The sequence below is a fragment of the Schizophyllum commune genome, assembly GCF_000143185.2.
Source record: "Schizophyllum commune H4-8 unplaced genomic scaffold SCHCOscaffold_8, whole genome shotgun sequence".
Lineage (NCBI taxonomy): Eukaryota > Fungi > Basidiomycota > Agaricomycetes > Agaricales > Schizophyllaceae > Schizophyllum > Schizophyllum commune.
The window spans coordinates 2,140,329-2,164,895 of NW_026089545.1; the positions used below are offsets into that span (position 1 = coordinate 2,140,329).

Consider the following 24,567-nt stretch of genomic DNA (forward strand, 5'->3'; position numbering starts at 1 on the left):
TTCTGTTGGATACATTATGTGCGGGATGAGTATTGTTCGAAGGCACAAAAGAAGCAGGAGGTTTCGCCAGACTGCAGCGAAGTACAGTGATTACTGGCTAGCCAATAGAGTAGTTGTGAGCTATGATGCATAAGTAGGAGGGGTTTTGTCGAAAGCATAGGTGGATAGCAGAGAACTTGAAAGCAGCAGTTGCGATGGCTTGATTGAAGACGATGATCTTACACGGTCCACGCCCAATATTCACCACCAGCATCCTGAAAGGCGCGTCAGATACTACACAACGGTTGGCAGAGCGGAACAACATACCGGAGAAAATACAACACCGTCTTCTATCAACATGACGGAGCCAGTGTCACCCCCTAGCCTGCCAATCCATTCAACCACCTCTGGTTCGAGTGGACGCCACATAGAGCGATAGGGAAGTCTGGTCTCCACGGGTATTGCGAAAGCGCCTCGCTCGGCGAAGAGGTCTCTTCCCTTGATGATGAAGTCGTTGGCCTCAGGGTTCTCTCCTTGAGGATCTTCCACGGCAGAGCGCGAGAAATCGTAGACCGTATAGCCAGTGGGAGGTACCGCTTCATCGTCCAGAATCGCATACTTCGTACCGTGGATGAAAGAAAGCCAAAGCGCAGGACAGTTGTGCGAGAAGACGCGCGAGCAGTCCGGGCCCCATTCCGCCCACTCGAACGTGACGCGCTTGGCCCCGGACAAGGCAAGCCGCTGCTGTATGCGCTCGACGACGTGGGGGACGGAGATGATGAACATTGCGGATGTCGGGGGCGTGGTCCCGAAAGCGACGTCGAAGCCGCTGACGCTGAGCCCGAGGACGCGCTCCAGCGACGCGGAGGCGAACCAGCCAGGGCGGGGACGATCTGAGGTCCGCGAGAGCGGCTGGTCCCAGATGAAGTCGGCGAAGAGGGTGCTGTCGGGCGCGGCGGGCGGGAGGAAGAGGCGGCAGACGCGGTGCGGCTTGTGCGGGTCGGAGATGTCTGCGACGAGGAGGGCGGTGGTGCTGATGGTGTGGTCGTCGATGTTGTAGCAGGTGTAGGGCATGGCGACGAGGTCTCGGGTGAGGAAGGTGGCGGAAGGGACGCGGCGAGTACGGAAGGGGCGCTAGAGCGGGGGATGAAGATGGGAATAGCAAAGTAGGGAGAAGTAGCGTACCCTGTACTTCTCTCCCGTCTGCCAGTTCCAAACGGTGAAGTACGTGTAGCTGAGGCTGTGGGAGGAGAAGAGCACTCCAAGTCGGTCTTCGTAGATCATGGGCTTGAAGTCAGCGGCAACAAAGGTGAGGGGGACAGGGATGATGGGTTTGGTGGCGCTGGGATGGGGTTGTCCAGTCGACATCGCGATCAAGTGCAGCTCGAATGTTGCATCCCTTTACGCTATCAGTCCGTGAGATGAGAATGCCCGGACTGAAGACGCACCTTCCGTCAACAAGCACGACGACCAAATCCAGAACAGGCTCAATGACAAAGTCTCGCAGCCCCGTCGGCGCGTCGATCTTCCACTGGTGCCCTTCCACACCCCTCAGCTTTGACTCTATCCGAGTGAAGGTGATGTGCATTGGTTCGGTACGCTTAGAGCAGGCGACGATGTCCCCCGAGATCGCGAAGACCCCTCCATGAAGGACCCTCCTGTTCGCGGACCAGTCGAGCGCGCGCCAAGCTTGCTTGTACTCCTTGAGCTTCTGTAGGCGATCGGCAGATCCGAGGTCATGTCTGCTGCCATCTTGCATGCTTTCCCTCGCGAGTTCCAGGTCGTAACGTAGTCTGGCTGTATGATCGACCGCATTGCGGAGAGAGCGGCATACCTGGGGGACGCAATGAGGATCACAGCAACGACTGAAGAGGGGGAATGCGCACCTGTCGTATGAGAAGGATATGACGGTAATCCAGATGCTGGAGGGCCTCTGCAAGCAACTCGACGGGAAGATCCAGTAGACACATTGAGATGAGTGTCGCGGTGAAAGAGTCGCGTGCCGCGTGATCGGGCCCTTGCGATATTCGCGGGGTTTGTGTCACATCTTCCGAGTGGCGGAAGGACAAAAACATTCGACCAGAGGGCGATTCGAACACCCGCGTGCAAAGCACAATGCCTGGGCTGAGGCTACGGGTCGTAGCAGGGCATCACCTTAACCACTCGGTCATCTGGCCTTATAATCGGCGGTGTGGTGCATTGTTGTGTGTCATAGCAATTAGCAAGCCCTCCTGTGGTCTACGCCGACAGCTTCCCTTCACCTCCTCGGCCTCCCTAAGTACTACTTCCCAGGGTAGGTCCTGTCATAGCCGCCTGTACCTCAACCCCATGAGATGCGGGTCCAGCGGAATCTGCCGGTTGTGGCGCGGGACTAAAATTACCTCCGTTAGGGCTTTTCTTTGTCACTTCCCTTTTCCCTCCTCCTCCTTGATCGCACGCCCCACGCAACTGCCGTACCTCATCACGCGCTCACCATACCTGCCCTTCACAATCATGAACAGGGCATCTTTCACTGCCTTCTTGCTTGCTTTTGCCGCCCTCGCACGAGCTGGAAGCCAGAACAAATGGGAGTCCTGCTCGACAGGCAACAACCGACTGCAGATTGGGACGTATCAGTTCTATAGCGACTGCAACTCGCATACGTACTGCGCCTCAAATGGGACGTGTATGCCGAAGGGTTGCAGGAGGGATATCTTCCCGCTTGGGTACGTGAACGCCATTGGACTTCGCGAATTGGACTTTGAACAAGGACAGCTATGACGATCCGGATTCCTTTCCGCCGTTGTGTAATCACACGATGTTCTGTCCGGACGAGGAGGACGCATGCCAGCCTCTACTAAGGGTAGACAGCCGATGTCAGCTCAACCGCGACGGTATGCTGGCGACGCTCTGCCTGAGCGATTCAACTTGGACTGAAAAGGCGTGTAGATCAATGCGAAGCACCACCAGATTGGAGGAAGCTCGCAGATCATAGCGGCTCGGGGCGTAATCATAACGGCACAGTATGCCTGCATAATACCTGTATGTGCGTATTCTCGCAGCTTGTCGAACTGGTCGCAAGCACTGACGCGCTGCTGAAAGGTGGGCGAATGTAACGATTGGGGAGACGTGCGTTGTCGAGAATACGGCATACATTGCCTATACTGCTGGCGGAGAATTCGCGCAGATCGTCTCAAGGTCGGTGCTTTGCCGTGCACTCGAGATGGTGCCGCTGACGCAGGCAAACAGAGACAACTGCAAGATTGGATCTTACTGCGACTCGCAGCAACTCATATGTATGAAGACGAAGGACGTCGGAGAAAGCTGTACAGCAGATAAAGAGTGCGCTCGCCCTCGTGCTTCTGCATCGCCCGCTTACTATGCAACTTCGCAGGTGCGAATCCTACAATTGCTTGGCAGATGGCAAATGTGGAGAACCGACATCTGCCCTGCGCAAACTTCCTTCGTGGGTGTACATCGTTATTGGAGGGGGTACCCTTGCTAGTACGTGTCGGCCATGTTTCCCCTTGGCGCCCACTGACTGTCCCGCTCATTAGTCACTGTGGGCATTCTTCTCGGCCTCTTCATGTTGCATCGTAAGCAGGGACGAATTGAACGCGAGAAACGCTTGAAATATTGGAGGGACCAGGTATGATCCTCGACTGGCCCCGCCACTTGGGTAGGATAAGGCGCTGACAATTTATGCAGAGCGCCCTGCACGAAGAACTCAAGTATATGAGGGAGAACAACACGGTTTTCGCAAGTCCAAATGCGTCGCAGATCAGTGGGATAGGAACGGCGTACTCGGACGATTCGCATGCGCCCATCCTTCGCCATAAAGGGTCGTCGCAGACATTTGTGGAATCCCCAAGGCGTGCTGAGTGGTAGATGTGCTTTGCTTGTGCTACTGTATTGTATACCCGATGTTGGAATGCCTTTCACTGAACGCATCTCAAACTGTTCGCCATGCCATCAGGGTTTCCAGGGCCGGATGCGCGCATAATTGTTGCCAAAAACAGCAATTCTCGGGGACAAGCGCCGCGCTGCCATCATGACGATGACGACAGCCGGATTGATCTCAAAATGGCATTCTCCCTTGAACACTAACTCCCACCTTCCCGACGACGGCGTCGCCCGCGTCGCTCTCCTCTTCTCATGTCCTCCATATCGTCATTGGAGACCATCACGGCCGGCGATGGGCCTCAGAAGTTGCAGACGCCAGTAAAGCAGACCTCAGTTCCAGCAGGAAAGCAGGTCCCACCCTCGCCGGCAGAAGAGGATCTCTCGCGCGCGCATGCTTGGCACGAAGACACAGAGTCCGAGGAGGCGCACGTCTCGCCGAAGCGCAAGGGGAAGGAGCGCAGTCCGTCGACCGACACAGAGGGCGATGACGACGAGTTCGAGCGATCGGGGTCTGGAAGCTCGTACCCGCCCATGAACGATGAGGAGGCAGAGACGCGACGGGTAGAAGAGGTGAGCGATCACTTCCTGCGCGCTATCCTCTGTCTGACGCGTGGTATAGACGCTGCGCCAGTGGGAGCTTGCCGAGCGCGAGCGCCGCCGTAGAGCTCGTGAGTCTGTCAACGGCAGTGCAGGGGATCGGTCCTCGCTGGTGAGCGCCGTCGCCCGCCGTGCTTCGATGCTCTTCTCCGGCTCTTCTACCCGCTCGCCGCCACGACCGCCGACCGGCGGCCCGTTGGGCAATCATCGTGCGCTTCAGTCGCGAGACTCGCTTGACGCCAGCCTGCCGCTCGACGACATCGCCACGCCTACCCCCTCTCCGACCCTCAACGAGCACCGGCGCAGGCCCGACGACGACCCTTTCGCGGACCCCGCCCAGAACGGTCCGGTCATGGAGCCCCTCGCGGAGGTGCCGGACGCATCGACTGCTGCTGGTCCCACGCCCGACGGACCTGTGCTGTTGGCGCGTCGCGAATCTACTCTGCGCCATGCTCCGACGCCGAAGCCCCTAGATCTCCCACCGCCGAGGACGCCGCCGCCAATACACACACCGCCGACCCCGATCACTCCCATAAACGCCTCCAGTCGGTCTTCTGAAGTTGAGGAAGGACCAGTAATAGCGACGCGCTGGTGGCACGAATGGCTGTGTGGCTGTGGAGAGGGTCCAGATCGCGGCGGGGACCAACAGGTGCGCGGTCGTTGTATATGGCTTCTCTTGACCTCGCTGACTTTCGTCCCTCTTAGGCCGGCCGTACCAATCCCAATGAGTAAACCCACCCTGTACTTCACGGAAGCACCTACTCTCGCTCTGTTCTGTATTGTTATTGAGCTCGGACTTGCATTGTTGTGACCTTTGCACATCTTCTATGGGCAGCCAGTATATAGCATCGCGCGTGTAATACACCGGACGATACGCAAACTGTACTACACAGCTGACGGACTGGATCTATGCACCCCGCGACCTTTGTGTACGGCCCGGTGCGCCTCTTTGTGTCCCTGCGGACGACAAGCCAATGTCATTGGGATTCCTCCTTCACCCGCTCCGCCGCGTCGCGCTCGTCGGCGGTGGCGATGACCTGCTCCGGGAAGTGCCTGTGTACATCGACGACTTTTGCGAGCGCGGCGGGCTCGGGGAACTTGACGGACTTCGGCGTCTGTGCGCCCGATGCAAGGCCCGACGTGCCCTCGCGGGTTGGGTAGCCATCGAAGCGCTGCGGCTCTGGAGAGGGCGTGTTCATACGGCTCACGCGCAAGCCACACTGTCCCGGGCTCTGCGCACCGTGCACACAAGCGCCCTCCTCGACGGCTGCGGGCGACAGGTCGACCGACAGGGTGGGGGAACGGTCAGACATGGCGAAGGTCTGGCCCTGGTATTCCGCAGAGACGGGCACAGATGTCTCCCTGACAGAGTCCTTGTCGATGTGCGTGGGCAGGGCGGTCGCGTTCAAGCGTCGCGCGCCCAGAAGCCAGTCAGGGGTGCGAGTGGCCCGTTGAGACTGGTCCGTCTGGGAACGCGTGATCGTCAATGAACGGGACAGGTTCCTGCTGAAGGAGAAGAAGGGGATGGAGAGACCATCTGCGAGCACGTGAGTTCGACTATAGTGTATACAAACACAGAGATACGCACGAACGATGATAGAGCCTAGCACGACGAACGACACAATTGGCTGGATGCTCGCGGCAAGGAAGTCCGCTTGAGTCTCAGGGGTCCCTTCCGGTTCACCACCCAACTTCTCTAGGGCAAACTGCTGAACGTATATGGCGCCGACGCCCATGGGACCGAAGTGACCGCAGAAAAGGGCCTCCCGCCAGGTTCGGATTTCCGGCACCGCCTTGAATAGGACCATCATGGAGGGGATACGCCGGAGGGCGAGGATGGCGAGGAAAAGAAGGACAAGACGCCAAGGCTCGATGCCCAGCTCAGGGGAGTTGTAAGAGTTGAAAGGTAGCCAGGCGCCGATGTAGATGAAGCAGGCGCAGTTCAAGACAAGGTCGATGACAGAGGCGAAGACCTCCCCTTCAACCATGGTGTTGAAGTCGCCGTCCCATGAGAGCGCAGAACCTGCATGACACATCAGGACCGCTCCGCAAGCTCGTAAGCAGTTACTGACCGGCGGCGAATGCGGCAAGTAAGTCATCGCTGCCAACAACGCTTGTTACACCGATAGTGAGGAAGGACAAGGCCAAAAATTGTGCGACATAAGACTCTCGGTCAATGAACCCATTGGCGCGCGAGATCTTCATGACGTAGGCGAACCCTCGACCTAATACAGGTCAGTGGTTGGGATGAAGATGAGGGTGGGTGCCTACCTATTATGGCACCGATAGCGACACCCATGAAAACTTGGTCTACAGGCCTGTGTCAGCCCTGCGTTCACAAACATCTTGTAGAGCACGCACAAAGCCATCCGATGATGAACCATTTCTCGAAGGCGATACCCTTTGAAGACTCAAGAGTCAAGTAGATCCCGATGGTCAAGAAAGGGTACGCAAGCCCATCATTTGCTGCAGACTCGGCAGCGATTATCTGCCGCAAGTTGAGCGGAACGTGCTTCACGGCGAACTTCCCGCCTGGTTCGCCATCAGTGGTCGCATATAGCATTGGGGGCTCGCGACGTACCGACTATGGCAGCGGATATGATGGGGTCAGTCGGCGTCAAGCAAGCCGCGATTGCAAGGCTGGAGACGTAATCTAGGCGAGGGAACAGGCCGTGCAATATGGCTGAAGAGGGAACCCATTAGCCATTGCTCGACGTCGGGACACGAAAGCACACCTGCTACAATGACCCAGCCGATTGCCATAGTTGGAACGACCATGACCAAGAGTCCCTTGGCGTGCTTCCACATGTAATTGCGAGGTAGCTCGACGCCAATGGCGAAGAGACCGGTAGCAAGTACGATGCGCATGAATTCGAGCGTGACACTGCTAGTGATCTCGCCCCAGTCCCTTGGGTCGAAGATCCCGGCACAATGCGGGCCCATGAGGATACCAAACGAAGTACCGAGGACAACTTCGTTGATGTAGAGCTAAAGTGTGGCGTTAGGGCGATTCGGGGGAGATGGAGCAGTATCAGGATGGACTTGCCCTCTCTTTGACCAGCAGAGATATCATGGAGAACTGGCGGATGAACATATCAGAGGATGTATACAGGTAGGAGTAGAGACGCACCAAAACGACGAATCCGCCTACCACGATGTACACCAGCCCCGGTTTGGTTACCTTACCGGCGAGTGGGTGAGCGTGTCGGGAGATAGACTGAAACACAGACTTCGAGTAGCTCCCACATCTTGGTCGCAGCGCCTCTATATCCTTGCTTGGACGGAGGATGCCGTTCGGCAGCTTTGTTCAAGTTGGACGCTAGACGCTCGAGATGACAGCTGCTGAAAACAAGCGCCCAGATGCACGTGAGTCGTCTATATGAGTAATGACGCCATCAATCAATTGTCGGTGATTGCCGTACACGTTGGGTCACGCTTGGCCACGGAATCAACTTCGTTACGACCGCCATTGTACGTGTGCTCTGTTTGACCCCATAGCTTTGAATATTAGCGAATATTACAGATAAGTAGTAGATTCGTATTACGTAGGTCTAATATATACTTTTCAGCTTCGAAAGTCCCGCGGTGAACCCTTAGCGAACCCCAAAGTTGCCTCACCACCCTCAGTAAACGTGAGGTACAAGCTTCCACGGAACTCTAACCGCCCACTCGTCCCATTCGCTTCCGAACTCCTTCTTAAGCGTCTCATCTTCCGCGGACATGCGTCTCAGCAACCCTACGGTGACCACGCTCACCAGCGTAAGGTACGTCGCTACCGCGAGCAGGCCTTCTGGCGTTCCAGCAACCCCACATTGGCGAATCCATGATCCCTAGTTCGTCCTCATGGTCAGCCACATTATATCACCTTTTGGCCGCACTGACTCACCTCAGTGGCATGCATACCCGCAATACCCGTTACGGTCAACAGGATGGCGGTGTATCCCGGATGACGCGCGTAGGCGTACGGACCATTCGTGACGAGCCTATGGTCTTGGCGAATGCTCATCTCGAACGTGAACATCCGGCCGAGGGCACGGTAGCAGCACCAACGGATGAAGCCCCCCACCGCCGCCATGAGCCCGCAAACAACGAAGGTTAGAGATATATCTATCCCGGACGTGCATTGTCGGGCGGGGCTGCCAGTGACGGAAAGGAGGGATACGAGGTTGCTTGAGGCGTCAAGTTGCGGAATAGTCGCCGCGAGTATGGCCAGGATCTCGCATATGCAAGCGATCCAAACAAGAGTCTGAAGCGAAGCGTCAGAATTATCAAGGTAAGATAAGTCTCCGCCGCTTACCTTAACCGTAGCAGGGACTGAGCGCGTTTTCAGCATAGCCTCAAGTCTGACGACTCGAGAAGCTGCGGCCTTCTCCGTCTCGTCCGGGGGTGGCTGCGGCGGGGTGACTGCAATATGCAAGCCAGCTGTCGCCAGTAACAGCAGGGGAATTTTGGCGAGCGCAATGGGTGACATGGTCTGAAGAGCACGGGCGATGGGTGTGACCAGAGGAGGGTGGAGCGGTGAGTGCAACAATTCGATGTGCAGGAGCCTTTTTAAAGGCTGACGGAGGGTGACGGGATCCCACAGGACAAATCGTCGCTCTCTTTATACTAGCCCGGCTGCCAGAGTCACTCCAAGCACGGGTTTGTACATGTGCCCGTCGCCCCCGAGCGAGAAAGTTTCACAGCAACGGCGACTTGCTATACGGGGTTCTTCAGCCACAATGTGACGGTGCGTGCGGTAGGGAGGGTGTTTGTCTGACCGGCGCGTCACGGCTCATAGCAGCACAGCGACGCAGCAAACCGGACGAACGAAGGAGGCTGCACAATAAGATCCGCAGCGGCTCGTGTGGCTGCAACTCTTCATGACTTCTGCCGCGGGACGCTGTCATAACGTAAAGAGGGCCTGCATACTGGCCGGCTGTGGACGGCTCATGGCTGTTGGCCCCCACGCCCTGGTTCGCTGTCCGCCTCGCTCGGGCCCACATCTGACGGAGCCGCGGTCCTCAAGACCTTGCAGGTCTACATGCTGCGCGGATACGCCCATTTTCCGTGACGGCGCCGCCCGCCACTGATCCCAGAGGTTTTTTCCTCCGTCCGACTTTCCCGATTCTCTTGCCATGACTGCTTCCTGCCGCCGCGCTTCCGCAGTGCCTGGCGTCCGTTGCACGCGGCATGCCATTCGTGCGATCCTCACGGCCAGCCTCTACCAATGGATCGTTAACATGGGCACGGCGCTTCACTTCGATTAACGCACTCGGTAAGAGCTTGCCCTGAGAAGGTGCAATGTTCTACTCGGAATCTTATGCTTCCGGGAGGCTTCCCTTCAGCGCATCGACATCAATCATTCTCCTCTCCGACAGACAGGACATGCGTTAACAAGATGGATCTTCCCTCAGAGGCCGTGGAGTCAAAAATACGTCGAAGATTCCCTCCAGTCGCGGGTGAAAGTCGTGTTTCCGGCGTGCATAGGAGATACTGTCAAGCTCTTGGAAGTCACTGATACGTAGAGTCTCTACATGCGTTGCTACGGCACAAGGGTGCGTCGGTTCCGTGACGGATTTCCCTCCGTGTGCTGCTTCTTTCTCTTGCTGTTCGGGAAGGAACTCACGCGATCGCACAGACTGCTTCAAACGGACGAACCAGTGCACGCCCCGCCACACTTATACTTTCTCTGCTTGCTTTCTTTCATGTCTGCAGCGCCGCGGTCCGCGACTCGTGCAGTAACGCCAACTCTGTAACAGGTCATAGGATGAACAAAATAGTGGGTCCCAGGGCGGTCGTCAGGCGCCCGCGATTCATTCGAGGCTTGCAGTCGTCGGCGAGGTACGCATGTTTCTATTCACACCGTCATTTTCCAACCTCACCTTCGGTGCAGAGAGCATTACCGTCGTCATATCCGTCATTCCGAACGTCCGCATCCCTCAAGGCCGTCGATTCTACGCGATCGTCGTCACAAGGAGGAGAATCCGATGGCGGAATCGGTACTTCCGAATCTTCGTGCAAACAGGCGAGAAGATTCGCAGTTTTCATGAAGCCTGACAGTTCGGTGTCGACGACGTGACTTTCATTAAGGCCCTCGACGACGACATCTCAGTTCTCCTCATATCGCCTACGATCTACCTGTCCGTTGTGCTCGGGATGCTCATTCGGTGCGTGCACGAGGCTTGTGGCAATCGTGAAGTCATTGACAGAAAGACGGTGTGCTGTCGATTGGTTGCCTTCAGTATTGCTAATCTCATTTGCCAAGATCTCCACGAGCGGTCATTCATACGAGACTGCCCAGGCGTTCCCAGGTCGCTACTTGGTCGCATCGCCGAGAGGCTTGGTGCAACAGGCCACCCGTCTTGAGATGCGCAACTTCACGATCATGAACTGCCTGAGCCGCCTCGTGCGCCATCGCGCGTTATCCTCGTTGCTAACTGGGTCTGGGAATCCTTCGCCATCGTAGGGCATATTGAGAATAGCTACTTCAACCTGTTGGCCAGTAGAGGGCCGCCATTGCTTAAAGTAGGCACTGTCTTCTAAATTCATCCTATTTTCATTTCTTGGCGATGCATATGCTGTGATGCAGCTCCTCGATTCGTCGTAGGCGCCTAACCGAAGGCTTCGCGCGGTCAGAAACTTCGAAAACATGATCAGAGCCCGATAGTAAGCCCCCGCCTGATGGGTAGGTGGCGCCCCCGCGCATTTGCCCCCGAGCGCTCCTCCCGCAGTCCCGCTCATGCGGCCTCTTCCTCCCGTAGCAGCTGCCCACCCTTCGCTGTGATGTTTATCCGCCCCCCCTGTGCCCAGCGCGCTGTCCAGCGAGCTCTCCACCGTGATGTCAAACATACACATCATCGACGTCGTTGACGCCCTCGGGTGCACTATCTGAGTCTCCCGTGTCTGTGTATGCGCGGCGTCTGCGCGCCGCGACGAGGGCAAGTCTCCAAGCGCAGCCTTTGTAACCTGGGCAGGCATCATCATCGGCGTGCATCATAGTAAAAGCAGTCTTCGTCGTGTCTGGCGTGGGGCGCGCGCCAGTCGAGTGTGGCGCGATTCCTGGGAGTTCTGGGTATGCATCGGCCTTGCTGAGCCTGGAATTTCATCAGACCATCCGAGCGGCGGATCGCTCGCCATTGGGAACCGTCAGGCTCTGGCGGATCGGGAGCTGGCGGCGGCTGGGCGAACTGAACTGGAAAGGTCAAAGGTGGATGGCCGGCACGTGCCCATGTTCGTTTTCCGCAGCTTTCGTCTCGAGCCCCCTCTGCGGTGATCGCACTCTACCAAAGTTCAATGACCCAGCACGTACAAGATCAGCTACACTGCAGTCGGTCGTGCACTCATCATCGGTGGACTGGGGATTCAAGGGATGCTTGTCGGCGTTGCAAGCCTTCGTGCCATGCCTCAGACCGTTGCGTACGTGAGAGCTGGTCTCATGCATGTCCGCCGTGCGCGTTCTCCATACTCCAGACGTGGGGGACGGCAGCCGCTGCAGCGCATCGATGCTATACACGGCTCATTTGCGCGGGAGACACGGCTGAACATAGTCAATGATCAGGCACGGGGCTGCCGTGAGTGCGTGCACGTCCGAGCCTGTACGCATCGCGATAGATGCACGGTGAGGACCGTTCCAAAGCGGTCCATCACATACCAGCAAGCATTTTGACCCGTAAGCGGCGATCGGACTGGTCCGCGAGACCGGAAGGTTCAAACTCAGCTAGCCGGATGATTGCCCAGAGTCTAATGCAGGACATGGTCAATATTCCATTTTGTAGGTATGCATGATCTACGGCGCCGCTGCCCAAACAACCCCTTAGACGGCCTCTGCAGAAGAGTGAGTATGTGTGTTAGGGTTGCGTGGAAGGGTGCATACCCTGGAGAGCCTGGTTGAGCTTCGTAACGCGCGACTGCACGCTGAGGTCGATCGTACGGTCACCGAAGTCAACAACGAGGCCGCCCACGATGGAAGGGTTGACCTGCGATGCAAGTGAGCAAGCAGTGTGTAATGGGGGACGGTAGGACGCACCTTGTTCTCAACCTTAAGCACCTTCGCCTTCTTCGCAACCTCGGACTGCTTGAGCACAGACTCAAGGCGCGACTGCAGGTTTGAGGGCAGGGGCGCGGCGGACGTGACGGTAACAGTGACCTCGCCGTTGTGCTGCGCAAAGATGGTGTTGAAGCTCTCGATGACACCCTCCGTCTCGCCGAGACGACCGTTCTCCGAGAGGACGCTGAAGAAGTTCTTGGTCAAGTCGGAGATCGGGGACTTCTTCTCGACAGACGCGAAGAACGCGGACAGGCCCGCTGCGCGCTCATGGGCAGAGATGGTGGGGTTGGCAATAAGCTCAGACGCGCCCGGGGTGGACTGGAGCGACTTTGCGATGGTGTTGAGTTCGGTGTGCACCTTGGTGAGCGCGTCCGGGGAACGCGAGAGGGCAGCGCCGAAGAGCGCCTGGGAGTACTTGGTAGCGATAGCCGAGTGGGCCAGGCGGGCACCAAGGGGACGAGCAACGAGCGTCGAGCGGGAGGCGGCGGAGAGCAACATTGGGCGGCGTCGCTGACGGCGGTGACAAGAAAATGGCTGGCTTGCGTCCGGCTCGGCCAAGCTCGGGAAACCAGACTCGTGCCCAGCCGCCGGCAGTTTCCGGTCGGTGCCGAGACCGGCACGGCGCGGCACCGGAACGTCATCAAATGGAGCCAGATCTGTGTTTTGAATCTCGCTTTAGGGGTTCCACCGATAAAAGTGCCCTGCCGGTTGTCTTTGGAAATCCGACCTTGTCTCCCACCACAACGCGCAAGCCCAGCAAAACCGTCGGATAACGTCTGCCATCGTCGCCACCGTCGTCGACGACACCGCGAAGCCCGTGCCCGCAGCCCGCCCCCACTGCCATTGATATCCTGATCCGGCATCGGCTAAAAGAGGCGAACAATTGGGAGGTGCGTCCATTTTGTCCGCGTGGTCCGTGGCCCTTTCTCATCCTCTCCTTCCCCAGTCATGTCCTTGCTCTCCAGGTTGTGGGCACTAGCTCTCTCACTATCCCTTATTCCTCTCGCATCCGCACGCCATGAATCCCTCTGTAAGTCCCGCCACACTCGGAGAAGCCGCCCCCGTTGCTGACCGCGCGCAGTCACATCATCCGTCTCGTACTGCGACGACCCTGTCGCCCTCAACGTGCAGCAGTTCGACATTGAATACATCGCGCACAACTCGACAATATTTTTCAATGTCTCTGCAAGCACAGTTGTACGTGGCCCTCTCTCCCGCTTGGACGTGATCCTCACTATTCTCCCAGGAGGAGAACCTGTACGCATCGGCAAATCTCCTGGTCAACGCATATGGCATGAAGCCCATAAACATTACGATCGACCTCTGCGACGTCCTTGGTGGTGCCCTCTGCCCATTACCCCAATACAACTTCGTCGGCTGGGATTGGCTCTCTCTTCCGGAGGAGCTCAATATCAACGACAAACTTCCGGGCATCGCCTTCAAAGTGCCTGACCTCGAAGGCTACGCGCAGCTCCAGCTCATAGAGCGCGACACCAACGAGGTCAAGGCATGCGTCCAAGCCACCCTGTCGAACGGCTGGTCGATGTATCAGGTGGCCGTGGAGTGGGGGACTGCGGGCCTCACGCTCTTCGCACTCCTCTCCGCCCTCCTGCAATCTTGGGCCTCAACATCACTCGCCGCCGTGCGCCTCCTAGACCTCATCTATCTATTCCAAGTCATTGTCTCCATCGGACTCCTCAACCTAAATTATCCGGTTGTCTACCGTTCCTTTGCCCTCAACTTCGCCTGGGCCGTCGGGTTGTTTGCGGGCTCGAGCTCCCATTCAGTCCAGGCGTCAATAGACAGCATGCGTCACAAGACTGGCGGCAAGATGGCGGACTCTAGCACTGGCAGCGCGATTAGCCTCGTCAACCGCGCGCTCAGTCCGTACAACGAGATGGCCACTGTGGGTTCAGCGGATGCGTCCGGCAGCTCCGGCACATCCCTCTCCACCTCCAACTTCGGCAGCTTCCTCGCACTACCAAGATCATTGGCTGTCACTGCGGTCAACCACTTCAAGCGGTCGACCGCTGGCGACGTGCAGACCGTCACGGCCAATTCCGCGAATGTGCTCACTGGAGGCATACCCATCTACGTCAACTCGATGCACGTCGGCACTGCCAACGCGTTCATGACTGTATTTATTTCTGTACTCATCCTCGCTGCCATCGCCCTCGGCGTCTTCGCCCTGGTGTACGGCATCCTCCTCCTACTATCGCGCTCTAATTCAACATGGGCAACACGTCATCAGGAGATGTTCCCCTTGTGGGCACGCGCATGGGGCCTTCGCCTGGTATGTTCTAGCCATGATTAGCTTGACAGTCGTACTGACGCTTTTGACAGGGTCTTATCGTCTTCTTCCCTGTGTTGATCTTCGCGTTCAACCAGTGGACGTTGAAGGACTCGTGGCTATCCATCCTGCTGTCTGTCATTCTGTTGCTCATCGTTCTCGCGGGTGTCTGCTTCACCGTGTTCTCCACGCTTCGCATCGCCAAACACTCCCGTCCTTCAGCGCTATACTCGACACCACAACACGCGCAGAGCCTGGGCCCGCTGTATAGTCCATATCGCGAACCCCGGTTTTACTTCTTCCTCATCGTTCTCTCCATCATCGTGATCAAGGCTATCTTCATCGCGTTCGCGCATGCAAGTGGCCCGGCACAGATCGGCGCTTTGTTGGGCGTGGAGATCATCTACTTCGTCGCGTTGTGCGCTCTCAAGCCGCACCCGACGCGTGGCTCCGACGTGCTTGCAGGCTACCTGTCGCTATCTCGTATAGTGGGCACCGGCTTGCTCATCGCCTTCGTCGAGTCCATGAACGTCGCCGCTATCCCGCGTGTGGTCATCGGCATCATCATCGCCCTCATCTTCAGTGTGGCGACTGTGGTCATGGCCATCAACATCTTCCTGCACGCCATCGTCTACAGCCGCTTCTGGAGACGCGAGCAAACCGCGGAGGACCAGGCGACGTTGAGGGAAGACAGCATACCCAAAGAGCAGGTGTACGTCGACTCCGAGAAGGGTGTAGAGTCCAGCTCCCCTTCGGCGACCTCACCATCAACGTCCGGGTGGCGACCATCTACCGAGCAGGCCCCAACGCACGCGCGGTACCATTCCTCGTCGACTATGTATGGCAGGCAGTCATACGACCACGATTCCACCACCGGGCTGCGTACCACCCACGCATAATCCTCTCAAGAACATAGACGCGTGCGCCGCGCGCTACGCCCGCTGCATATGGATGGATCTATACCGCTTATTCCCCGGATACAGACTCGCCTCGCCCTCGCATATAGCTTTCGTCAGCCCCTCGCATTGCTTGCATACTTCACTGTCGATTGTTGTTGTCTCGGTCCTGCTCCCTCTCCCCACCCACCCACACTCTTTGCGGACATTGCCCATGCCGTTGCTTTACTCCCCGTCGCCGATGTTCGGTCGTACGTGCTGTGTATCCCAGACGGATGCCGATCTAATGATTGATGATGTTTGCTCGATGACCCCCCGCCACTGTATCAATTATGTGTATTATCATGGTTATTAGTAGGGTATACGTACCTTTCACATTATAGACGAATGCTAGCTGGTTTAGACGAAAAACCCGGGGGATGGCGGCCGTCAGATGCTGTGCGCGACGGCTAGCAGCCGGCGTAGATCGTTCCGCAAGGTGCGGTCTGTCGCGGCGTATTCTCTGAACACGCGAAGTCCGAGGAGCTCTTGTCTCGACTGCGCGTTTACAGTTGATATTCAGTGTGTCAGGTCATCTGTTCCAGTCCTCTAGTTCCTTCTGACTGTCCGAAGCTATCCTCAATCAATGTCGGTAGGAAAGACGGAGAAATTGGAGGCGCGCCATGAAGAGGTGATGATAAGCTTGGGATGACAAGGTGCCGTGCGCGCCGCCCCCCATGGAGGTACTATTCACGTTCCTAGCGGAACCGTATAAGGCGCCCTCGCGGCAGTCGTCTGCCTCAAGAATGAATGCTGCATTGAAGATACACGAGGCTTCCCGATAAATAGGATAAATATGCCCAATAATAGTTCGCTAGGTCATCCTCGTCCGTCCGTCTTCAACCGCATTAGAGGGTGAGGTCGTCGTCGCTGATCTCCGGCGCCGGGCTATGGACACGGAGGTCAGAGAAAGCTGAATTCAGAGCGCTTATGGACTTACAGGTCGGGGTTGAAGATAGCAATGCCACCCAGAGTGCATGACAGGCCGTCCTGGCTCAGAGCCGAGTTCTTGCTCTTGTAAGCCTTGTCCGTCTCGGGGATAACGCAGACGGAGCTGTCCATGGGCTTGTCGGAAACGAGCTCGGTGTTGTGGAAGAAGGCCTGCGCAAGCAAGGTGAGTGGGGTGAGTAGTTTTCAATAGAGACGGCCGTACGGGGAATGTCCAATCCGTGCGGGACTGGTCAGTCGGGTTCTCGACGATCAGCTCGCCCCAGCTTTGCAATTGGCCGCCGAGGTCCTTCTCGAACGCTGTAAATTATCAGAATTGAAGTATTGAAAGGCTTGGCGTTTGGTACTCACTGACGGTCTGGTTGTTGTTGGACAAGTTGATGCAGGTCTGATCCCAGGTAGACACCGTCCCGTCCTTGAGTTCCATTATGCAGGTGACGAGGTCCTCTGGGTCGACTTCCTATTATGCGAGTGTGAGTTGTCGCTTGATGAAGGCGAAGTATATACAAACCATAACGTCGCCGCCGAAGCAACCCTAGGAAGAAGGTTAGTTTTCTCTACTTCGCGCATTCTGAAATCAGACTGACATCGTAGTCGGGGTTGGCGCCACCACCGACGTAGACACCGCTGATGTACCACTGGTCCTCGGGATGGTCACCGGGGACGCAGCTACATGGACGTTAGCATGCGCTGTGTCTCCCAGAAGGCAAAGGATGGATGCGTACGAAGGGCCGTAGGTCAAGACGGGTTGCAGGACCTGGTTGAGTGTCAATACACATATGATTCGGAGACTCAGTACACTTACGCCGTTGCCAACACCAGCTGGGTCGCCGTTGGCCTCGTTGAGCGCATTGCCGGGCTGGATACCAGGCCAGATGAAGAGCGTCTGTCCATCGAGGTCGTTCGCCGGAATAGCCGGGACCTTCATGGTGGTCGTGAGCTCTGCATATCAAGGTCAATCCATGAAAAGCGAGATACAGTGAAGTTGTGTTGTACTCACTCTTGATGTGCGTGCCCTCAGGCAGGAAGAAGCCCGGGCCGGTCCATGTGGTCGCGAGCACGCTTGGGACAAGCGCGGAAGCGGCGAAGAGGGCGAGACCAAACATCGTGAGGAGAAACGGATAAAGAGAAACGGGCGGGGAAATGAGAGGAAGTGCGGGCGGTCGATGGGCGCACATCGCGCAGAGAGGCTGTTTATATACACCGTCGACGAGAGGGTAGGAGGCCGCGGCGCGCCCTTGTGCAAAGATGCACTGCTGTCAAATGGATACCGCAGGGCCCCTGCGGCGGGCGGTACTCTCGGAGTGGTTTCCATCAGCGTCCTCGGACACTCAAACGGCTCGCGATGACTGATGGTGATTGCGGCGGGGGAATTGGAAACATGTGATCTGCGCACCTCCTCGGTCCCGCCAGTGCTTGAGGGGGACGGCGAAGTTCAACGTCGAACGTTCGACGTTGAACCAGACATATCACCAGCGCAAGTATCGTTGCCATTGACCTCAAAGCCAGACTATACGGCCGCCTGCGACCGCTCAAAGAACCATTATATACAGGTAGAGGGGGAGGGGAGGGGCTGTGCCGCCACAGAATTTGGGTGCGTCGTTTCAGATTGATGCCACCACTCAAGCAGAGGGGGGCGTCAAGTCGAGGTTGTCAGGCTTGCCACTGGATACAAGGCGTCAGCGCTTATCACTATTCATCAGGAAAGACAGAAGACGTACAATGCTGGGTTGAAGATGGCAGCGCTGGCGAGTGTGCAGGTGAGGCCATCCGAGCTGAGCGCGCCGCCTTGGGACACGTAGTTCTCGCCAGACTCTGGCAGGACGCAGATGTCCTGCGACATGGGCGCGTCGGTGGTGAACTCCATGTTGTAGAAGTAGGCCTGTACGTCGAAGTGTTAGGACCTTCATAAACTAGAGGTCATCAGAGAGAACGTACGGGGAAGTCCCACTTCTGCTGCGAGCTTGCGGTGGTAGTCTCGACGATGAGCTCAGTCCAGCCCTGAAGCTGACCGGCGAGGTCGAATTGGAAAGCTATCCGAGCATGAGCAAGATACAGCAAGTAAACGAGAGCAAAAACACGTACAAACGCTCTCGCCATTGGACTGGTTGACGCATGTCTGGTCCCAGGTGCTTGTGGAACCGTTCGTGAGCTCCATGGTGCACTCAACGAGGTCGTCGGGTTGCAGCGCCTGCATAGTCGTGTGAGCGTGCAGACTTATACCTGAGATGTATCACCCACCATGATGTCCCCACCGAAGCACCCCTAGAAGGACAGTAGGAAATCAGTGAGTGCGCCTTATCGAAGCTGGAAGAACTTCTTCTTACCGCGAACTTGGAGTTCTGGGTATTGGTGTTGACGTATTGCCCGCTAATCCACCACTGGTCAGATGGCTGGGTACCGGGAGCGCAGCTGAAGCCGAATGAACAAATCAATAGTCAGAGCTCGACAGCATGCTTACGATGGGCCCCAAGTAAGAACCGGCTGCAGCACCTTTTTGCGCAGTCAGTACGGCGCAAGGTGCGTATTGTTGCAACGTACCCCATTGTCCACGCCAGCGGGATCCCCGTTAGCCTCCTGGAGGGCATTACCGGGCTGGATGCCAGGCCAAATGAAGAGGGTCTCGCCGGAGAGCTTCTCCGGGATAGCCGGCACCTTCATGGTCACGACGAGGCCTGTCGATAACCTCAGCGCTGGATTTTGGAGGACGACCCGAAAACGCTTACGCTGAACATGGACGCCTTCCTGCTGGAACCAGTTAGGGCCAAAGAAATCGGCTAGGGCGCCTGGCGCGCAGGTCGCCAGCGCAAGTACAAGAGAAGAGAGCGAACGTAAACCAGACATGATTAGGCAGGGAGGGTCGATACAAACGAGAGTCGGTGGGGAAAGGAAGGGTACTTTTTAACTTCGCTGTAGCTGCCGCCCGACCCTTTATAGTGGGCCAGTCCGCTCTACATACCTACAGCGCATGTGGCGAGAGTTCAAAGCGTTGATCCGACGGAGGACGAGGAGGGCAACCGGGAATAGGTTGCCGTGAGGACGTTTGCTTGCTCATGACAGACACACGGCACGTTGTGCATGCTCGACGGAGGGAACTCGGGATGAACTTATCGTGCGGGCCGCGGCGGGCCTTGGCTTCGACGTCCGAAGGTGAACGAGATGGATAATTATGAGTGGTCGCCATTGAAAGATAGCCTTCGGTGTCCTATAATCGCATGACAGCAGAAGAAACGAAGTCTACGAAGAGTATCCTAGTCAATCGGTAGATAAGAATGAGGGTCGAGGAGAAGATTGGTGACCGCGGCGCACGCGGTGTCACACGCACGTGCCCGGTGACGGTTTCACGCGACGCGTGCGAATTTCATTTTGGACTTGGCCGTGACGCCCACAACCTCCGTGGGCGCTATGTCGAACTCACTGTACCCATGGATAGCGGGTTACTTAGTTCGCATCGCGGAAGTGCACGGGGTCAAGATATGGGAGGCACCACTCATCAAGAAGAAGGCTCAGATAATAGAGGTAAGCTTGCAGTTGGCTTCAAGGATGAATTGTTGACGTTCCCTCTCATGCAGTTCAAGCGCAAAGATCGTGCACATGATGACGAGGACTCTTTCGTCTGGGCTGAAGTCTCGGACAAGGACTACCGGATGCCCATCCGCTTCAGTAAGGAATCTGTCGCTGCCTACCGTCTGTAAGTGCGCGCCAAATCCTTCTTGAGGCCCCTCACCTTACATTCCGTGCAGACGAACTCGGGCACATATGGAAGACAAGATATCTGCTATCGCTACCGTGACTGTGAAGCCTATGCATACGCACGTCCCTTTAGGCGATGGCAAGGGGGTGTCGCACGACTTGCGGCTGGCGTTGGACTGCACCGAGTTCCACCTCATTGGCAGCTTCGGAGAGGAGATATTTGGCAGGCCCAAGCCATTGAGACGACACACGGAGATATCTGCATGGGAGAAGGCTCTGAGCAAGGATGGCGGAGAAGGGTTGGTGCACTATTTCTTCTATCCGTTCGTGCTCTGACACCACGAACAGCAACTTCCTAAAGGATCGCAAAGAGGCGGAGCAGAAGACAGCGGTGAACTCAGCTGACGCTAATGTCCCGCCCGCACCGACGACACCCAGGAAGGCCGAACCATCCCGGCAAACTCCGCGGCAACAACCAAAGCCTCAAACGGTGGGTTCCACTATGATGCTCGTTGGGCAACGCTCAATTGCTTTATTAGTCCATTGAAGATGCTTACATACTATCCGCGACTGACCTGGACCTCGTGAAACAATATTTCGCAAGCGTGGCTAAATCGAATGCCCCCAACGAAGCCGAGGACAAGGTCAATCCTGAGGAACCGCCTCTAAAGAGGAGGAGAATCGGTGACCCATGTAAGTGCACACTGTAGTCTCTAGCACGCCCGAATAACTGTTCACTTTAGTGCAAATCAGCTCGGCCCCGGCAAGTCCTGCTAGCAGCGATCGACCAATCTCGAACTGGGAGCCAACGCCTGAACCTGAAGCAAGAGGCGGTATGGATCCTGACGAGATGGATGCTGATCCAGGCGAACTTGACGGCGAAAACGGGGAGGAAGAGGGTTCCAGCCAAGCGGCTGAGAATTCTCAGCCTGCAACAACCCAAGATCCTCAACCTGCAGCGATGGGCAGTTCTCAGCCCGCAGTGCTCGATAGTTCGCGCGTAGCCAATGACGGCTCGCAGACGTCGGCGGGAGACATCTCTCTGACGAAAGTCTTCCCCCTCAACCAACTTGCGAAATATCGTCCGAGCGAGACTTCCCAGGATACGGGCGGACGGCCTCCGACGCAGGACCCGACTGACAACTCGTCGGCGGCGGACTTTCTATTCGGCACGCCCAACAGGACGCAAGGGAGCAAGCAGTCGCAAACGCCGAACATGCTGGGAGTCGACAGTCCTATGGCGCCATTGCGCGACCTGTGGGGTGCAATGCAGAGTCCTGACGGGCAGAGTGGCACGCCTGTGGCAGTGGCGGGTGGAACCCCAGCCAAAGCTGGCCCCTCTTCGCTAGAGGCCAACTCTTTGGAGCGTGAACCTTCGCTGCGCCCACAAGACCCTGCGTCGCTTAGCCGGGTTCCCTCGCCTAGTGGCACGAAAGGCTCTTCTGGCGAGGAGGCTGGCGCTTCACAGGGACCTTCGCAAGGCGCCGAACCTTCACCTCGCAGCCTCCGCTCGCTGCAGCCGTCGCCGCGTAGCTCACAGATACCGCCTCCCAGCCCAGCGCCGTCGCCTCGCAAGCGCCAGCCTTGGCTTGGTGGCCCACAGCCAATGCGTCCCAGCCCACAGCCGTCGCGCGCGAAGGCCATGTCCGCGCAACTCCTGCGGCGCGTGCCACCGCCGGGGCAGCCACCCGCGGCACGCGTGGCTGAGAGCTCGAGTCAACCTCGCGTCCTGGTGCCGGACTCGGATGTGTCGTACTCGAACTCGCAGCCGTCGCAGGAGCAGAGGGCGTCGCAGGGCCAGAGGGCGTCGCAAGGGAAGACGTTGTCGCAAGAGAAAGAGTTGTCGCAAGAGGGGAGGGGTTCGCGCGAGCAGAAGGCGTCTCAGGAGAGGAAGGCTCCGCAGGAGCAGGATGCGACGCAAGGCCAGAAAATGCCACCGCCTCGTTCGCAACCTTCTCAGCGGTCGCAGCTAAACACCCAAGCGTCGCAGTCAAACTCTCAATCTTCGCTGCCTCAGTCACAGTTGGCGCCTCCTCGGTCACAGTCACCGCAGTCTCAACCGCAGCCGGCGGAGCACGTTTTGCAGTCGTTGCAGCCTTCGCAGGTTTCTCAGTCCCGAGACGAGGGAGGTTCACCGCTGCGCGGGGAGGGATCACAGCAGCCGCAGGCGCACTTGCGCGCATCAAACTCGCGTTCGCAAGGAGCAGGTCAACGCTCTCAGTCATCAACGCAGCCTTCGCAGCCATCTCTCCGCCGCCCGTCGAAACAGCCGTTAGGCCCGCCATCACGTTCAGTCGAACAGTCATCGCAACCCGGGCCGTCTGCATCCCGCCGTCAGTCATCTAACTCACGTCCTCAACCATCGCAGCCCTCGGGAGGCGGTCGAGGTGCCGGTCACGAGGTGATTGAGATTAGTGACAGCAGCGGAAGCGAGGACGACGTGGTGGAGGTGAAGATGACCGGAGGTCTTGCGGCAGCGAGGGCGCGTCTTCTCGAGAGGCGGTCGGGCGCGGGTAAGGTCGGTGATGGACAGTTGACCAAGGTTGGTGCGACCGAGCGGCCTCAGGGTGGCGCGGACGAGGGACCTCACGGTGGCGATCATAACGGCGACGCGCATGTTGAAGTGGTCGATCTCGTCTCTGAGCACGGCGACGAAGACCTCGAGGCCGACGAAGGCTCTAAAGCCGACGAAGCCGTCGAAGACGGCGACGAACCCGAAGGCGACGGCGACGAAGACCTCGAAGGCGACGAGGAGGAATACGAGGGCGACGAAGAGTCGGACGACTCGTACGACTGGGCTGCCATATTCTCCGACGGCGAGCTCGAAATCAACCTCCAGCGGTGCAAAACGCCCGGCCCATCGCAGGAGGTTGGGGAGGCGTCGCAGAGGAAACCAAACTCGAGGCGTGGTGGCACGAAGCCAAGCTCGCAGCGGGAAGAAGCGGGCTCGCAGAGGACGAAGCCCACCTCGAAGGGGGTGAAGCCGAACTCGAAGCGCGGGGTTGACACCTTGCAGCAGACAAAACCTAGCTCTCGGCTTGGATCCACGGCAGTGAAGCAGAGCTCAAAGTCGACCTTGAGGCCATCGGACGGTGGTCACAAGCACGTCAAGTCGAACTCTCAGAATGTGCACTTCGACGATGAGCAGACCCCAGTACCTGCTGAGCTTGCGCCAGAATCGTGTCGCCGGGCTGCAGAGCGCAATGACCAAGCATCTCGTTCTGCAAGGACGGAAGAGAAGACAACAACAAGCCGTAATCGCCAGGTGAGCAGATAGTCATTTGTGGCAACTCGGGCTTACGCAAGTTGACAGGCGCAGATCGCAACTAAGGGCCCCCTCCGTGCGATGCTAGCCCATAACGATGCAAGATCGGATATGGATGAAGACGATAAGCAAACAGACGGCAAGCTGTTCGCGCGTGCGGGAAATTCCAGCCGCGAGAAAATACCCCAACCCGTCTTTGGTCACAAGCCGCAGGCGGGCCCCTCCTCTGCTCCACGTCCCGCCCTTCCCCAACACGTCGAAGACGTATTCTCTGCGGGAGCTTCTCAGCTGGTCCCCCACGACGCAGAGGCGTGGCGAGCGCCGTCCTTTCAGAAATCCAGCCAGACGCCGGCGGTTATCGACAAAGGGAAGAGAAGGGCGGACCCCGGGCCGCAATCGATATCCAAACCGCCCGAGAAGCGTGCGCGCACGGAGGGCCATGCGGGCACAGAGACGAGGCCCGGGAATCGCAAGCGGAAGCGGGGGGAAGTGGACGAGGGCGCGCCCCTGGCATCGTTGGCCATCGACTTCGACATGATCGAACGCGATGCGGGCGAGGGGAAGTACGCGAGGAGCTGGCTTACCTGGGAGGGGGTAGGGGATGTATTGTTGGCTGTCGGCCGACGGCGGGCGGCGAAGGCGAAGGCTGCGGAGGAGAGGGAGGTTGGCGCTAGAGGCTAACTCCGCGAGCGCGATGGAGGGCGCGGGGGCGGCGCGGTCGCGTGCAGAGGGCCACGCTCCTCGTGACTTGGAGAGAATTCCATTGGCGGAGGGCGTTCGTTGTGCCACACGGGTAAAATTGTTTTCTTGCGCGCGTGCCGCGTCGTCCTCGGAGTCGAAGCAGCGAGCGTGCAATCTGATTTGAGAATGCGGTGAGATCGATGCCGGCAGCTGTACGCGCCTCATAAGCCCCCCACCGTCCCCCCACCTGAACCTGCGGGCGTGCTCG

General features: G+C 57.8%; 12 protein-coding genes and 1 non-coding gene across 13 annotated transcripts; 6 read left to right on the forward strand and 7 right to left on the reverse strand.

Moving 5' to 3' along the window:
• Window positions 1-112: 112 nt before the first annotated feature.
• SCHCODRAFT_02548013 (uncharacterized protein) lies at window positions 113-1,949 on the reverse strand (the record flags this gene model as incomplete). The annotated part of the gene is made up of 5 exons (XM_050343652.1): window positions 113-254; window positions 307-1,113; window positions 1,165-1,378; window positions 1,428-1,813; window positions 1,866-1,949. The coding sequence occupies 5 exons, from the start codon at window positions 1,947-1,949 to the stop codon at window positions 219-221; spliced, it is 1,527 nt and encodes a 508-aa protein (XP_050199374.1). The 3' UTR covers window positions 113-218.
• A 106-nt stretch (window positions 1,950-2,055) lies between these two features.
• SCHCODRAFT_t161 lies at window positions 2,056-2,156 on the reverse strand. The gene has a single exon. It is a non-coding gene; the product is annotated as a tRNA-Ser (tRNA).
• Window positions 2,157-2,382: 226 nt separating this feature from the next.
• Window positions 2,383-3,929, forward strand: SCHCODRAFT_02632846 (uncharacterized protein). The gene is made up of 8 exons (XM_050345734.1): window positions 2,383-2,684; window positions 2,734-2,852; window positions 2,908-3,004; window positions 3,061-3,156; window positions 3,208-3,300; window positions 3,353-3,462; window positions 3,516-3,607; window positions 3,667-3,929. Exons 1-8 carry the CDS (start codon window positions 2,473-2,475, stop codon window positions 3,844-3,846), a joined length of 999 nt encoding a protein of 332 aa, XP_050199375.1. The 5' UTR covers window positions 2,383-2,472; the 3' UTR covers window positions 3,847-3,929.
• Window positions 3,930-4,113: 184 nt separating this feature from the next.
• Window positions 4,114-5,190, forward strand: SCHCODRAFT_01097865 (uncharacterized protein; the record flags this gene model as incomplete). The annotated part of the gene is made up of 3 exons (XM_003030348.1): window positions 4,114-4,474; window positions 4,527-5,107; window positions 5,164-5,190. The coding sequence occupies 3 exons, from the start codon at window positions 4,114-4,116 to the stop codon at window positions 5,188-5,190; spliced, it is 969 nt and encodes a 322-aa protein (XP_003030394.1).
• A 121-nt stretch (window positions 5,191-5,311) lies between these two features.
• Window positions 5,312-5,995, forward strand: SCHCODRAFT_01320877 (uncharacterized protein). The gene has a single exon (XM_050341443.1). The coding sequence runs from the start codon at window positions 5,433-5,435 to the stop codon at window positions 5,946-5,948; it is 516 nt and encodes a 171-aa protein (XP_050199376.1). The 5' UTR covers window positions 5,312-5,432; the 3' UTR covers window positions 5,949-5,995.
• Window positions 5,857-7,678, reverse strand: SCHCODRAFT_01320883 (Sodium/hydrogen exchanger). The gene is made up of 9 exons (XM_050341444.1): window positions 7,589-7,678; window positions 7,505-7,537; window positions 7,194-7,446; window positions 7,040-7,141; window positions 6,820-6,990; window positions 6,730-6,768; window positions 6,531-6,683; window positions 6,051-6,481; window positions 5,857-5,995 (listed from the first exon to the last, which is right to left on the reverse strand). The coding sequence occupies exons 2-9, from the start codon at window positions 7,529-7,531 to the stop codon at window positions 5,942-5,944; spliced, it is 1,230 nt and encodes a 409-aa protein (XP_050199377.1). The 5' UTR covers window positions 7,532-7,537; window positions 7,589-7,678; the 3' UTR covers window positions 5,857-5,941.
• A 324-nt stretch (window positions 7,679-8,002) lies between these two features.
• On the reverse strand, window positions 8,003-9,204 carry SCHCODRAFT_02632855 (uncharacterized protein). Its single transcript, XM_050345735.1, has 4 exons — window positions 9,044-9,204; window positions 8,789-8,976; window positions 8,347-8,731; window positions 8,003-8,290 (listed from the first exon to the last, which is right to left on the reverse strand). Exons 2-4 carry the CDS (start codon window positions 8,927-8,929, stop codon window positions 8,082-8,084), a joined length of 735 nt encoding a protein of 244 aa, XP_050199378.1. The 5' UTR covers window positions 8,930-8,976; window positions 9,044-9,204; the 3' UTR covers window positions 8,003-8,081.
• A 1,083-nt stretch (window positions 9,205-10,287) lies between these two features.
• Window positions 10,288-10,987, forward strand: SCHCODRAFT_02690693 (uncharacterized protein; the record flags this gene model as incomplete). Its single annotated transcript, XM_003030347.3, has 3 exons — window positions 10,288-10,455; window positions 10,501-10,656; window positions 10,706-10,987. The coding sequence occupies 3 exons, from the start codon at window positions 10,288-10,290 to the stop codon at window positions 10,904-10,906; spliced, it is 525 nt and encodes a 174-aa protein (XP_003030393.1). The 3' UTR covers window positions 10,907-10,987.
• A 1,159-nt stretch (window positions 10,988-12,146) lies between these two features.
• SCHCODRAFT_02632861 (F1 complex, OSCP/delta subunit of ATPase) lies at window positions 12,147-13,034 on the reverse strand. Its single transcript, XM_003029936.2, has 3 exons — window positions 12,467-13,034; window positions 12,314-12,416; window positions 12,147-12,264 (listed from the first exon to the last, which is right to left on the reverse strand). The coding sequence occupies exons 1-3, from the start codon at window positions 12,983-12,985 to the stop codon at window positions 12,254-12,256; spliced, it is 633 nt and encodes a 210-aa protein (XP_003029982.1). The 5' UTR covers window positions 12,986-13,034; the 3' UTR covers window positions 12,147-12,253.
• Window positions 13,035-13,435: 401 nt separating this feature from the next.
• SCHCODRAFT_02507157 (TRP-domain-containing protein) lies at window positions 13,436-15,676 on the forward strand (the record flags this gene model as incomplete). Its single annotated transcript, XM_003030346.2, has 4 exons — window positions 13,436-13,517; window positions 13,569-13,684; window positions 13,734-14,780; window positions 14,831-15,676. The coding sequence occupies 4 exons, from the start codon at window positions 13,436-13,438 to the stop codon at window positions 15,674-15,676; spliced, it is 2,091 nt and encodes a 696-aa protein (XP_003030392.1).
• A 751-nt stretch (window positions 15,677-16,427) lies between these two features.
• Window positions 16,428-16,950, reverse strand: SCHCODRAFT_02632866 (uncharacterized protein). The gene is made up of 2 exons (XM_050345736.1): window positions 16,653-16,950; window positions 16,428-16,600 (listed from the first exon to the last, which is right to left on the reverse strand). The coding sequence occupies exons 1-2, from the start codon at window positions 16,772-16,774 to the stop codon at window positions 16,561-16,563; spliced, it is 162 nt and encodes a 53-aa protein (XP_050199379.1). The 5' UTR covers window positions 16,775-16,950; the 3' UTR covers window positions 16,428-16,560.
• Window positions 16,913-19,504, reverse strand: SCHCODRAFT_02669897 (uncharacterized protein; the record flags this gene model as incomplete). Its single annotated transcript, XM_003029935.1, has 15 exons — window positions 16,913-16,960; window positions 17,016-17,120; window positions 17,172-17,195; window positions 17,248-17,329; window positions 17,386-17,417; window positions 17,466-17,602; window positions 17,661-17,722; window positions 18,382-18,542; window positions 18,599-18,693; window positions 18,746-18,851; window positions 18,902-18,925; window positions 18,988-19,072; window positions 19,122-19,153; window positions 19,202-19,335; window positions 19,387-19,504. 15 exons carry the CDS (start codon window positions 19,502-19,504, stop codon window positions 16,913-16,915), a joined length of 1,245 nt encoding a protein of 414 aa, XP_003029981.1.
• A 533-nt stretch (window positions 19,505-20,037) lies between these two features.
• SCHCODRAFT_02353557 (uncharacterized protein) lies at window positions 20,038-24,567 on the forward strand. The gene is made up of 7 exons (XM_003030345.3): window positions 20,038-20,179; window positions 20,233-20,351; window positions 20,404-20,652; window positions 20,702-20,843; window positions 20,893-21,046; window positions 21,097-23,618; window positions 23,667-24,567. Exons 1-7 carry the CDS (start codon window positions 20,066-20,068, stop codon window positions 24,297-24,299), a joined length of 3,933 nt encoding a protein of 1,310 aa, XP_003030391.1. The 5' UTR covers window positions 20,038-20,065; the 3' UTR covers window positions 24,300-24,567.

Excerpts from the sequence above, each read along its gene's own strand:
- SCHCODRAFT_01320883 (XM_050341444.1), bottom strand. The coding sequence starts at position 7,531 with ATGATATCTCTGCTGGTCAAAGAGAGG. Across the intron at positions 6,684-6,729 it reads CGCTATCGGTGCCATAATAG|GTCGAGGGTTCGCCTACGTC; the intron begins GTAGGCACCCAC and ends GACCTGTATTAG. Across the intron at positions 5,996-6,050 it reads TCGTGCTAGGCTCTATCATC|ATGGTCTCTCCATCCCCTTC; the intron begins GTTCGTGCGTAT and ends ACGTGCTCGCAG.
- SCHCODRAFT_02353557 (XM_003030345.3), top strand. The coding sequence starts at position 20,066 with ATGTCGAACTCACTGTACCCATGGATAGCGGGTTACTTAGTTCGCATC. Across the intron at positions 20,653-20,701 it reads AGCAAGGATGGCGGAGAAGG|CAACTTCCTAAAGGATCGCA; the intron begins GTTGGTGCACTA and ends CACCACGAACAG. Across the intron at positions 20,844-20,892 it reads AACAACCAAAGCCTCAAACG|TCCATTGAAGATGCTTACAT; the intron begins GTGGGTTCCACT and ends TTGCTTTATTAG.
- SCHCODRAFT_02632846 (XM_050345734.1), top strand. The coding sequence starts at position 2,473 with ATGAACAGGGCATCTTTCACTGCCTTCTTGCTTGCTTTTGCCGCCCTC. Across the intron at positions 3,301-3,352 it reads AGCTGTACAGCAGATAAAGA|GTGCGAATCCTACAATTGCT; the intron begins GTGCGCTCGCCC and ends GCAACTTCGCAG. Across the intron at positions 3,608-3,666 it reads TGAAATATTGGAGGGACCAG|AGCGCCCTGCACGAAGAACT; the intron begins GTATGATCCTCG and ends CAATTTATGCAG.
- SCHCODRAFT_01320877 (XM_050341443.1), top strand. The coding sequence starts at position 5,433 with ATGTCATTGGGATTCCTCCTTCACCCGCTCCGCCGCGTCGCGCTCGTC.
- SCHCODRAFT_02632861 (XM_003029936.2), bottom strand. The coding sequence starts at position 12,985 with ATGTTGCTCTCCGCCGCCTCCCGCTCGACGCTCGTTGCTCGTCCCCTT. Across the intron at positions 12,417-12,466 it reads TGCTTAAGGTTGAGAACAAG|GTCAACCCTTCCATCGTGGG; the intron begins GTGCGTCCTACC and ends CTTGCATCGCAG.
- SCHCODRAFT_02632866 (XM_050345736.1), bottom strand. The coding sequence starts at position 16,774 with ATGGACAGCTCCGTCTGCGTTATCCCCGAGACGGACAAGGCTTACAAG. Across the intron at positions 16,601-16,652 it reads GCTATCTTCAACCCCGACCT|CCCGGCGCCGGAGATCAGCG; the intron begins GTAAGTCCATAA and ends CCGTGTCCATAG.
- SCHCODRAFT_02632855 (XM_050345735.1), bottom strand. The coding sequence starts at position 8,929 with ATGTCACCCATTGCGCTCGCCAAAATTCCCCTGCTGTTACTGGCGACA. Across the intron at positions 8,732-8,788 it reads TCGTCAGACTTGAGGCTATG|CTTGATAATTCTGACGCTTC; the intron begins CTGAAAACGCGC and ends GACTTATCTTAC. Across the intron at positions 8,291-8,346 it reads TGCGGGTATGCATGCCACTG|AGGGATCATGGATTCGCCAA; the intron begins AGGTGAGTCAGT and ends TGAGGACGAACT.